Here is a 13,187-nt window from a genome sequence, read left to right as displayed (position 1 = left end):
TGTGTGCGCGCGCGTCTGGCTGTGTGCGCGCGCGTCTGGCTGTGTGCGCGCGCGTCTGGCTGTGTGCGCGCGCGTCTGGCTGTGTGCGCGCGCGTCTGGCTGTGTGCGCGCGCGTCTGGCTGTGTGCGCGCGCGTCTGGCTGTGCGCGCGCGCGTCTGGCTGTGCGCGCGCGCGTCTGGCTGTGCGCGCGCGCGTCTGGCTGTGCGCGCGCGCGTCTGGCTGTGCGCGCGCGCGTCTGGCTGTGCGCGCGCGCGTCTGGCTGTGCGCGCGCGCGTCTGGCTGTGCGCGCGCGCGTCTGGCTGTGCGCGCGCGCGTCTGGCTGTGCGCGCGCGCGTCTGGCTGTGCGCGCGCGCGTCTGGCTGTGCGCGCGCGCGTCTGGCTGTGCGCGCGCGCGTCTGGCTGTGCGCGCGCGCGTCTGGCTGTGCGCGCGCGCGTCTGGCTGTGCGCGCGCGCGTCTGGCTGTGCGCGCGCGCGTCTGGCTGTGCGCGCGCGCGTCTGGCTGTGCGCGCGCGCGTCTGGCTGTGCGCGCGCGCGTCTGGCTGTGCGCGCGCGCGCGGTATGGATGGACTGCCACTTGAGGGAAGATTGGACAAATTGGGTCTGTGCACCTTGCAGTTCAGAATGAGAGGTGATTGAAACATATAAGATTATTACGGGGTGAGACAGGGTTAATGTTGGGAGGATATTCCTGCTCGGGGGAGAGTGTAGGATCAGAGGACAGTCGCAGGACAAGGAGCTGCTCGTTTAAGGCGAATTTGAGGAAGAATGTCTTCCCTCGGAGAGCGATGAATCTTTGGAATTCTTTACCCTGGGTGGCTGTGAAGACCGAGTCCTCGAACATTTTCCAGGCCCAGATCGACAGCTTTTTATTCAGCTTGGAAATTGAGGGTTACGGAGAGAAGGCAGGAAAGTGGACCGAGTGAGGGTTCAGATCAGTCATGATCTTACTATTTAAAAAACGTTTTTAGATTACCCAATTATTATTTTTTTCCAATTTACCGTGGCCAATCCACTTACCCTGCACATCTTTGGGTTGTGGGGGCGAAACCCACGCAGACACGGGGAGAATGTGCAAACTCCACATGGACAGTGACCCAGAGCCGGGATCGAACCTGGGACCTCAGTGCCGTGAGGCAGCAGTGCTAACCACTATGCCATCATGCAGCCCCGCCACGATCTTGATAAATGGCAGGGGGGTGTTGAATGGCCAACTCCTGTTCCTGTATTTTATGGTCTATCTGTGCGCCCGTTTGTGTGTGTGTATGTGTGTATAAACAGCTGGATCAGTCTTAACACTCTTCCATGTTGTCACCTCCCTCCACCAGTCGTCGGATGAAGGATGAAGCAGTCACGAGGACCTGTCCAATCCCGTACATTAGCGAGGAGGCCACCCGGAGCATCTCCCTGTAGGGGTAACATAAAATCACAGGTCACGTCCGTCCACTGCCACCACTGTGGGGCGGGAGGAGGAGGATGGTCCCGCAGCGTCTCGGGGGGGGGGGGGGGGCAGACATTTATCCCTCTAACATACAGTGCCAAAGCTTGAGCAAGCAGCCCTGCTGCTGCCTCCCACCCGCCCTCTTCCCGGTTGGGAAGGTTTTGTGGGGTCTTGCTGTTTTCAACACGCTCTCTCAACCTCTTTCACTATGCCCCAAAGCCACCGTCGGTGGCTCAGTGTCATATCTGTTTCATCACTGCTCCCGCGGAGCATCTTTGGATACGTGGGGCGTACGGCCCAGATGTTCGCTGACCGAATTGGACAGCGTGTCCCTGTGGCCATTCAAACGGGGTGAGTGCAGGCGCCACTCAACCAGCACCCCCCTCCCCCCCCCCCCCCCAAGCTTGTAAAACGCAAGCCGAAACATCCACTGTTGGATGCAACTCTACGGCTGGGCAGGACCTGCTGAACAATCCCGAACGGGTTAATCGCTGCGCGAACAACCGATTTTAAGATAATCAGGCCTGCGGCACTGTGGCTCATTTATGTTTGCTGTAAGCGGCATATATGCAGGCACCCTCTCTTTGCAAACAAAAGGAATCTGTTTGAGCCTTGCCCCTTTTTTTTAATTGGAGAGCAAATAGCTCCCCGTCTCTCCATGGCAACTCCTCAGACAATCAACATCCTTTTCTCCCGCAGTATAAATTGTAGAGACATTCGAATTTGGTATTCTTGAGTTTGTCCTGCTGAGTGCAATACAAAAAGCTTCGGCAACATGCCTCTCAGCAATGTTCAAACGTTGGATGAATGCGTCATCCATATCCTTTGTAGTGGGTGCCCCAACTCCCCCACCCAACCCATTGTGCCATCTTACCTGATAACCTTCTTGGGCCCGACACACCTGACGTCAAAGGTCATGGAGTACAGGCCATAAAAGGTGGCACGGATGTTGAGGGAGCCGAAGAGATCCCTGGGGTTGAGCTTGTAGACGTCGAAGGTGATTCGTGCGATGTCTTTAGTGTTTTTGGGTTTCTGAGTCAGCGAGTATGATACCATCCCCCTCTGCAACAGAAAGTCAGCTCCGTTATGGGTTAGATACAGAGTAAAGCTCCCTCTACACTGTCCCCATCAAACACTCGCAGGACAGGCACAGCACGGGGTTAGATACAGAGTAAAGCTCCCTCTACACTGTCCCCATCAAACACTCCCAGGACAGATACAGCAGGGGTTAGATACAGAGTAAAGCTCCCTCTACACTCCCCATCAAACACTCCCAGGACAGGTACAGCACGGGGTTAGATACAGAGTAAAGCTCCCTCTACACTGTCCCCATCAAACACTCCCAGGACAGATACAGCACGGGGTTAGATACAGAGTAAAGCTCCCTCTACATTTCTCCCCATCAAACACTCCCCGGACAGGTACTGCAAGGGGTTAGATACAGCGTAAAGCTCCCTCCACACTGTCCCCATCAAACATTCCCAGGACAGGTACAGCACGGGGTTAGATGCAGAGTAAATCTCCCTCTACACTGTCCCCATCAAACACTCCCAGGACAGCTACAGCACGGGGTTAGATGCAGAGTAAAGCACACTCTACACTGTCCCCATCATACACTCCCAGGAAAGGTGCAGCACCGGGTTAGATGCAGAGTAAATCTCCCTCTACACTGTCCCCACCGAACACTCCCAGGACAGCTACAGCACGGGGTTAGATGCAGAGTAAAGCTCACTCTACACTGTCCCCATCAAACACTCCCAGGACAGGTACTGCACGGGGTTAGATACCGAGTAAAGCACGCTACACGGTCCCCATCAAACACTCCCAGGAAAGGTGCAGCACTGGGTTAGATACAGAGTAAATCTTCCTCTACACTGTCCCCATCAAACACTCCCAGTATAGCTACAGCACGGGTTAGATACAGAGTAAATCTCCAGCGACACTGTCCCCATCAAACACTCTCAGGACAGGTACTGCACGGGGGTAGATGCAGAGTAAAGCTCACTCTACACTGTCCCCATCAAACACTCCCAGGACAGGTACAGCACGGGTTAGATACAGAGTAAAGCTCCCTCTATATTTGTCCCCATCAAACACTCCCAGGACATGTACAGCACAGGGTTAGATACAGCGTAAAGCTCCCTCCACACTGTCCCCATCAAACATTCCCAGGACAGGTACAGCACGGGGTTAGATGCAGAGTAAATCTCGCTGTACACTGTCCCCATCAAACACTCCCAGGACAGCAACAGCACGGGGTTAGATGCAGAGAAAATCTCCCTCTACACTGTCCCCATCAAACACTCCCAGGACAGGTATTGCACGGGTTTCGATACCGGGTAAAGCACACTCTACACGGTCCCCATCAAACACTCCCAGGAAAGGTACAGCACAGGGTTAGATACAGCGTAAAGCTCCCTCCACACTGTCCCCATCGAACACTCCCAGGACAGCTACGGCACGCGGTTAGATGCAGAGTGAAGCTCACTCTACACTGTCCCCATCAAACACTCCCAGGACAGGTACAGCACGGGGTTAGATACCGAGTAAAGCTCCCTCTACACTGTCCCCATCAAACACTCCCAGGAAATGTGCAGCACGGGGTTAGATACAGAGTAAATCTCCCTCTACACTGTCCCCATCAAACACTCCCAGCACAGGTACAGCACGGGATTAGATACAGAGTAAAGCTCCCTCTACACATTCCCCATCAAACACTCCCAGGCCCGGTACTGCACGGGGTTAGGTACCGAGTAAAGCTCCCTCTACACTGTCCCCATCAAACACTCCCAGGAAAAGTGCAGCACGGGGTTAGATACAGAGTAAAGCTCCCTCTACACTGTCCCCATCAAACACTCTCCAGGACAGGTACAGCACGGGGTTAGATACAGAGTAAAGCTCCCTCTACACTGTCCCCATCAAACGCTCCCAGGACAGATACAGCAGGGGTTAGATACAGAGTAAAGCTCCCTCTACACTCCCCATCAAACACTCCCAGGACAGGTACAGCACTGGGTGAGATACAGAGTAAAGCTCCTTCTACACTGTCCCCATCAAACACTCCCAGGACAGATACAGCACGGGGTTAGATACAGAGTAAAGCTCCCTCTACACTGTCCCCATCAAACACTCCCAGGACAGATACAGCACGGGGTTAGATACAGAGTAAAGCTCCCTCTACATTTCTCCCCATCAAACACTCCCAGGACACGTACTGCAAGGGGTTAGATACAGCGTAAAGCTCCCTCCACACTGTCCCCATCAAACATTCCCAGGACAGGTACAGCACGGGGTTAGATGCAGAGTAAATCTCCCTCTACACTGTCCCCATCAAACACTCCCAGGACAGCTACAGCACGGGGTTAGATGCAGAGTAAAGCACACTCTACACTGTCCCCATCATACACTCCCAGGAAAGGTGCAGCACCGGGTTAGATGCAGAGTAAATCTCCCTCTACACTGTCCCCACCGAACACTCCCAGGACAGCTACAGCACGGGGTTAGATACAGAGTAAAGCTCCATCTACACTGTCCCCATCAAACACTCCCAGTATAGCTACAGCACGGGTTAGATACAGAGTAAATCTCCAGCAACACTGTCCCCATCAAACACTCTCAGGACAGGTACTGCACGGGGGTAGATGCAGAGTAAAGCTCACTCTACACTGTCCCCATCAAACACTCCCAGGACAGGTACAGCACGGGTTAGATACAGAGTAAAGCTACCTCTATATTTGTCCCCATCAAACACTCCCAGGACATGTACAGCACAGGGTTAGATACAGCGTAAAGCTCCCTCCACACTGTCCCCATCAAACATTCCCAGGACAGGTACAGCACGGGGTTAGATGCAGAGTAAATCTCGCTGTACACTGTCCCCATCAAACACTCCCAGGACAGCTACAGCACGGGGTTAGATGCAGAGTAAAGCTCCCTCTACACTGTCCCCATCAAACACTCCCAGGACAGGTACTACACTGGGTTAGATACCGAGTAAAGCACACTCTACACGGTCCCCATCAAATACTCACTGGAAAGGTGCAGCACGGGGTTAAATGCAGAGTAAATCTCCCTCTACACTGTCCCCATCAAACATTCCCAGGACAGCTACGGCACGGGGTTAGATGCAGAGTGAAGCTCACTCCACACTGTCCCCATCGAACACTCCCAGGACAGCTACGGCACGCGGTTAGATGCAGAGTGAAGCTCACTCTACACTGTCCCCATCAAACACTCCCAGGACAGGTACAGCACGGGGTTAGATACCGAGTAAAGCTCCCTCTACACTGTCCCCATCAAACACTCCCAGGAAATGTGCAGCACGGGGTTAGATACAGAGTAAATCTCCCTCTACACTGTCCCCATCAAACACTCCCAGCACAGGTACAGCACGGGATTAGATACAGAGTAAAGCTCCCTCTACACATTCCCCATCAAACACTCCCAGGCCCGGTACTGCACGGGGTTAGGTACCGAGTAAAGCTCCCTCTACACTGTCCCCATCAAACACTCCCAGGAAAAGTGCAGCACGGGGTTAGATACAGAGTAAAGCTCCCTCTACACTGTCCCCATCAAACACTCTCCAGGACAGGTACAGCACGGGGTTAGATACAGAGTAAAGCTCCCTCTACACTGTCCCCATCAAACGCTCCCAGGACAGATACAGCAGGGGTTAGATACAGAGTAAAGCTCCCTCTACACTCCCCATCAAACACTCCCAGGACAGGTACAGCACGGGGTGAGATACAGAGTAAAGCTCCCTCTACACTGTCCCCATCAAACACTCCCCGGACAGATACAGCACGGGGTTAGATACAGAGTAAAGCTCCCTCTACACTGTCCCCATCAAACACTCCCAGGACAGATACAGCACGGGGTTAGATACAGAGTAAAGCTCCCTCTACATTTCTCCCCATCAAACACTCCCAGGACACGTACTGCAAGGGGTTAGATACAGCGTAAAGCTCCCTCCACACTGTCCCCATCAAACATTCCCAGGACAGGTACAGCACGGGGTTAGATGCAGAGTAAATCTCCCTCTACACTGTCCCCATCAAACACTCCCAGGACAGCTACAGCACGGGGTTAGATGCAGAGTAAAGCACACTCTACACTGTCCCCATCATACACTCCCAGGAAAGGTGCAGCACCGGGTTAGATGCAGAGTAAATCTCCCTCTACACTGTCCCCACCGAACACTCCCAGGACAGCTACAGCACGGGGTTAGATGCAGAGTAAAGCTCACTCTACACTGTCCCCATCAAACACTCCCAGGACAGGTACTGCACGGGGTTAGATACCGAGTAAAGCACGCTACACGGTCCCCATCAAACACTCCCAGGAAAGGTGCAGCACTGGGTTAGATACAGAGTAAATCTTCCTCTACACTGTCCCCATCAAACACTCCCAGGCCCGGTACTGCACGGGGTTAGATACAGAGTAAATCTCCCTCTAACCTGTCCCCATCAAACACTCCCAGGACAGGTACAGCACGGGGTTAGATACAGACTAAAGCTCCATCCACACTGTCCCCATCAAACACTCCCAGTATCGCTACAGCACGGGTTAGATACAGAGTAAATCTCCAGCAACACTGTCCCCATCAAACACTCTCAGGACAGATACTGCACGGGGGTAGATGCAGAGTAAAGCTCACTCTACACTGTCCCCATCAAACACTCCCAGGACAGGTACAGCACGGGTTAGATACAGAGTAAAGCTACCTCTATATTTGTCCCCATCAAACACTCCCAGGACATGTACAGCACAGGGTTAGATACAGCGTAAAGCTCCCTCCACACTGTCCCCATCAAACATTCCCAGGACAGGTACAGCACGGGGTTAGATGCAGAGTAAATCTCGCTGTACACTGTCCCCATCAAACACTCCCAGGACAGCTACAGCACGGGGTTAGATGCAGAGTAAAGCTCCCTCTACACTGTCCCCATCAAACACTCCCAGGACAGGTACTACACTGGGTTAGATACCGAGTAAAGCACACTCTACACGGTCCCCATCAAATACTCACTGGAAAGGTGCAGCACGGGGTTAAATGCAGAGTAAATCTCCCTCTACACTGTCCCCATCAAACATTCCCAGGACAGCTACGGCACGGGGTTAGCTGCAGAGTGAAGCTCACTCTACACTGTCCCCATCAAACACTCCCAGGACAGGTACTGTACGGGGTTAGATACCGAGTAAAGCTCCCTCTACACTGTCCCCATCAAACACTCCCAGGAAATGTGCAGCACGGGGTTAGATACAGAGTAAATCTCCCTCTACACTGTCCTCATCAAACACTCCCAGCACAGGTACAGCACGGGATTAGATACAGAGTAAAGCTCCCTCTACACATTCCCCATCAAACACTCCCAGGCCCGGTACTGCACGGGGTTAGATACCGAGTAAAGCTCCCTCTACACTGTCCCCATCAAACACTCCCAGGAAAAGTGCAGCACGGGGTTAGATACAGAGTAAAGCTCCCTCTACACTGTCCCCATCAAACACTCTCCAGGACAGGTACAGCACGGGGTTAGATACAGAGTAAAGCTCCCTCTACACTGTCTCCATCACACACTCCCAGGACAGGGTCAGCACCGTGTTAGATACAGAGTAAAGCTCCCTCTACACTGTCCCCATCAAACACTCCCAGGACAGGTATAGCACGGGGTTAGGTACAGAGTAAAGCCCCCTCTACACTGTCCCCATGAAACACTCCCAGCACGGGGATAGATACCGAGTAAAGCTCCCCCTACACTGTCCCCATCAAACACACAGGACAGGTACAGCACGGGTAAGATACAGAGTAAAGCTCCATCTACACTGTCCCCATCAAACACTCCCAGGACAGGTACTGCACGGGGTTAGATACTGAGTAAAGCACACTCTACACAGTCCCCATCAAACACTCCCAGGAAAGGTACAGCACAGGGTTAGATACAGCGTAAAGCTCCCTCTACACTGTCCCCATCGAACACTCCCAGGACAGCTACAGCACGGGGTTAGATGCAGAGTAAAGCTCACTCTACACTGTCCCCATCAAACACTCCCAGGACAGGTACTGCACGCGGTTAGATACCGAGTAAACACACTCTACACTGTCCCCATCAAACTCTCCCACGACAGGTACTGCACGGGGTTAGACACCGAGTAAAGCACACTCTACACAGTCTCCATCAAACACTCCCAGGAAAGGTACAGCACAGTGTTAGATACAGCGTAAAGCTCCCTCCACACTGTCCCCATCAAACATTCCCAGGACAGGTACAGCACGGGGTTAGATGCAGAGTAAATGTCCCTCTACACTGTCCCCATCAAACACTCCCAGGACAGCTACAGCACGGGGTTAGATGCAGAGTAAAGCTCACTCTCCACTGTCCCCATCAAACACTCCCAGGACAGGTACTGCATGGGGTTAAATACCGAGTAAAGCATGCTACACGGTCCCCATCAAACACTCCCAGGAAAGGTGCAGCACTGGGTTAGATACAGACTAAATCTCCCTCTACACTGTCCCCATCAAACACTCCCAGGACAGGTACAGCACGGGGTTAGGTACAGAGTAAAGCTCCCCCTATACTGTCCCCATCAAACACTCCCAGGACAGGGTCAGCACGGGGTTAGATACAGAGTAAAGCTCCCTCTACACTGTCCCCATCAATCAATCCCAGGACAGGTACAGCACGGGGTTAGATACAGAGTAAAGCCCCCACTCCACTGTCCCCATCAAACACTGCCAGGACAGGTACAGCACGGCATTAGATACCGAGTAAAGCTCCCCCTACACTGTCCCCATCAAACACTCCCAGGACAGGTACAGCACGGTTAGATACAGAGTAAAGCTCCCTCTACACTGTCCCCATCAAACACTCCCAGGACAGGTACAGCACGGTTAGATACTGAGTAAAGCTCCCCCTACACTGTCCCCATCAGACACTCCAAGGACAGGCACAGCACGGTTAGATACAGGGTAAAGCTCCCTCCACACTGTCCCCATCAAACATTCCCAGGACAGGTACAGCACGGGGTTAGATGCGGAGTAAATCTCCCTCTACACTTTCCCCAACAAACACTCCCAGGACAGCTACAGCACGGGGTTAGATGCAGAGTAAAGCTCACTCTACACTGTCCCCATCCAACATTCCCAGGACAGGTACTGCACGGGGTTAGATACCGAGTAAAGCACACTCTACACGGTCCCCATCAAACACTCCCCGGAAAGGTGCAGCACGGGGTTAGATGCACAGTAAATCTCCCTCTACACTGTCCCCATCAAACACTCCCAGGACAGCTACTGCACGGGGTTAGATGCAGAGTAAATCTCCCTCTACACTGTCCCCATCAAACACTCCCAGGACAGCTACAGCACGGGGTTAGATACAGAGTAAAGCTCCCTCTACACTGTCCCCATCAAACACTACCAGGACAGGGACAGCACAGAGTTAGATACAGAGTAAAGCTCCCTCTAACCTGTGCCCATCAAACACTCCCAGGACAGGTACAGCACGGGGTTAGATACAAAGTAAAGCTCCATCTACACTGTCCTCATCAAACACTCCCAGGGCAGGTACAGCACGGGTTAGATACAGAGTAATGCTCCATCTACACTGTCCCCATCAAACACTCCCAGGACAGATACAGCACTGCTTAGATACAGAGTAAAGCTCCCCCCCCCATCAAACACTCCCACGACAGATACAGCACAGGGTTAGATACAGCGTAAAGCTCCCTCTACATTTCTCCCCATCAAACACTCCCAGGACAGGTACAGCACTGGGTTAGATACAGAGTAAAGCCCCCTCTACCCTGTCCCCATCAAACACCCCCAGGACAGGTACAGCATGGGGTAAAGCTCCATCTACACTGTCCCCATCAAACACTCCCAGGACAGGTACAGCACGGGGTTAGATACAGAATAAAGCCCCCTTTACACTGTCCCCATCAAACACTCCCAGGACAGGCACAGCACGGGTTAGATACAGTGTAAGGCTCCCTCTACATTTTTCCCCATCAAACACTCCCAGGACAGGTACAGCACAGGGTTAGATACAGCGTAAAGCTCCCTCCACACTGTCCCCATCAAACATTCCCAGGACAGGTACAGCACGGGGCCAGATGCAGAGTAAATCTCGCTCTACACTGTCCCCATCAAACACTCCCAGGACAGGTACTGCACGGGGTTAGATACCGAGTAAAGCTCCCTCTGCACTGTCCCCATCAAACACTCCCAGGAGAGGTGCAGCACGGCGTTAGATGCAGAGTAAAGCTCCCTCTACACTGTCCCCATCAAACACTCCCAGGACAGGCACAGCACGGGTTAGATACAGCGTAAAGCTCCATCTACTCTGTCCCCCATCAAACACTCCCAGGACAGCTGCAGCACGGGGTTAGCTGCAGAGTAAAGCTCACTCTACACTGTCCCCATCAAACACTCCCAGGACAGCTACAGCACGGGGTTAGATACAGAGTAAAGCTCCCTCTACACATTCACCATCAAACACTCCCAGGCCCGGAACAGCACGGGGTTAGATACAGAGTAAATCTCCCTCTTCACTGTCCCCTTCAAACACTCCCAGGACAGGGACAGCATGGGGTTAGATACAGAGTAAAGCCCCCTCGACACTGTCCCCATCAAACACTCCCAGGACAGGTACAGCACGGGATAGATACAGCGTAAAGCTCCATCTACTCTGTCCCCCATCAAACACTCCCAGGACAGGTACAGCACGGGTTAGGTACAGAGCAAAGCTCCATCTAAACTGTCCCCATCAAACACTCCCAGGACAGGTACAGCACGGGGTAGATACAGAGTAAAGCTCCCTCTAAACTGTCCCCATCAAACACTCCCAGGACAGCTACAGCACGGGGTTAGATGCAGAGTAAAGCTCACTCGATACTGTCCCGATGAAACACTCCCAGGACAGCTACAGCACGGGGTTAGATGCAGAGTAAAGCTCACTCTACACTGTCCCCATCAAACACTCCAAGGACAGGTACAGCACGGGGTTAGATACAGAGTCAATCTCCCTCTACACTGTCCCCATCAAACACTCCCAGGACAGGTACAGCACGGGGTTAGATACCGTGTAAAGCCCCCTCTACACTGTCACCATCAAACACTCCCAGGACAGGTACAGCACCGGGTTAGATACAGAGTAAAGCTCCCTCTGCACTGTACCCATCAAACACTCCCAGGACAGGTACAGCACGGGGTTAGATACAGAGTAAATCTCCCTCTCACTGTCCCCATCAAACACTCCCAGGACAGGTACAGCACGGGTTAGATACAGAGTAAAGCTCCATCTACACTGTCCCCCATCAAACACTCCTAGGACAGGTACAGCACGGGTTAGGTACAGAGTAAAGCTCCATCTACACTGTCCCAATCAAACACTCCCAGGACAGGTACAGCACGGGTTAGATACAGAGTAAAGCTCCCTCTAAACTGTCCCCATCAAACACTCCCAGGACAGGTACAGCACGGGGTTTGATACAAAGTAAAGCTCCATCTACACTGTCCCCGTCAAACACTCCCAGGACAGGTACAGCACGGGTTAGGTACAGAGTAAAGCTCCATCTACACTGTCCCCATCAAACACTCCCAGGATAGGTACAGCACGGCTCAGATACAGAGTAAAGCTCCCTCTACACATTCACTATCAAACACCCCCAGGCCCGGTACTGCACGGGGTCAGATACAGAGTAAATCTCCCTCTACACTGTCCCCATCAAACACTCCCAGGACAGGTACAGCACGGGATTAGATACAGAGTAAAGCTCCCTCGACACTGTCCCCATCAAACACTCCCAGGACAGGTACAGCACGGGGTTAGATACAGAGTAAAGCTCCATCTACATTTCTCCCCATCAAACACTCCCAGGACAGATACAGCACTGGTTAGATACAGAGTAAAGCTCCCTCTACATTTCTCCCCATCAAACACTCCCAGGACAGGTACAGCACAGGTTAGATACAGAGTAAAGCTCCATCTACACTGTCCTCATCAAACACTCCCAGGACAGCTACAGCACGGGGTTAGGTGCAGAGTAAAGCTCACTCGACACTGTCCCCATCAAACCCTCCCAGGACAGGTACTGCACGGGGTTAGATACAGAGTAAAGCCCCCCCGACACTGTCCCCATCAAACACTCGCAGGACAGGTACAGCACGGGGTTAGATACAGAGCAAAGCTCCCTCTACACTGTCCCCATCAAACACTCCCAGGACAGGTACAGCACGGGGTTAGATACAGAGTAAAACTCCCTCTACACTGTCCCCATCAAACACTCCCAGGACAGGTACAGCACGGGTTAGATACAGAGTAAAGCTCCCTCTAAACTGTCGCCATCAAACACCCCCAGGATAGGTACAGCACGGCTTAGATACAGAGTAAAGCTCCCTCTACACATTCACTATCAAACACCCCCAGGCCCGGTACTGCACGGGGTCAGATACAGAGTAAATCTCCCTCTACACTGTCCCCATCAAACACTCCCAGGACATGTACAGCACGGGATTAGATACAGAGTAAAGCTCCCTCTACACTGTCCCCATCAAACACTCCGAGGATAGGTACAGCATGGGGTTAGATACAGAGTAAAGCTCCATCTACACTGTCCCCATCAAACACTCCCAGGACAGGTACAGCACGGGTTAGATACAGAGTAAATCTCCCTCTACATTTCTCCCCATCAAACACTCCCAGGACAGATACAGCACTGGTTAGATACAGAGTAAAGCTCCCTCTAC

General features: G+C 52.8%; 1 protein-coding gene across 1 annotated transcript in view; it reads right to left on the bottom strand.

Annotated features, from left to right (window-relative positions):
* Positions 1-514: 514 nt before the first annotated feature.
* The window catches only part of LOC140417930 (lipid transferase CIDEB-like), a 59,401-nt gene continuing 46,728 nt past the window's right edge, over positions 515-13,187 (bottom strand). Inside the window, exons 3-4 of the mRNA XM_072501361.1 lie at positions 2,313-2,500; positions 515-1,404 (exon numbers count right to left, since the gene is read on the bottom strand). Of these exons, the coding sequence (XP_072357462.1) occupies positions 1,290-1,404; positions 2,313-2,500 (303 nt within the window). The 3' untranslated portion in view covers positions 515-1,289. The remainder of the gene's footprint in view (positions 1,405-2,312; positions 2,501-13,187) is intronic.

Source organism: Scyliorhinus torazame, chromosome 5, assembly GCF_047496885.1.
Source record: "Scyliorhinus torazame isolate Kashiwa2021f chromosome 5, sScyTor2.1, whole genome shotgun sequence".
NCBI classification, from domain to species: domain Eukaryota; kingdom Metazoa; phylum Chordata; class Chondrichthyes; order Carcharhiniformes; family Scyliorhinidae; genus Scyliorhinus; species Scyliorhinus torazame.
The sequence above is the reverse complement of the archived record's forward strand: the minus strand, read 5'-3'. Positions and strand labels throughout refer to the sequence as shown.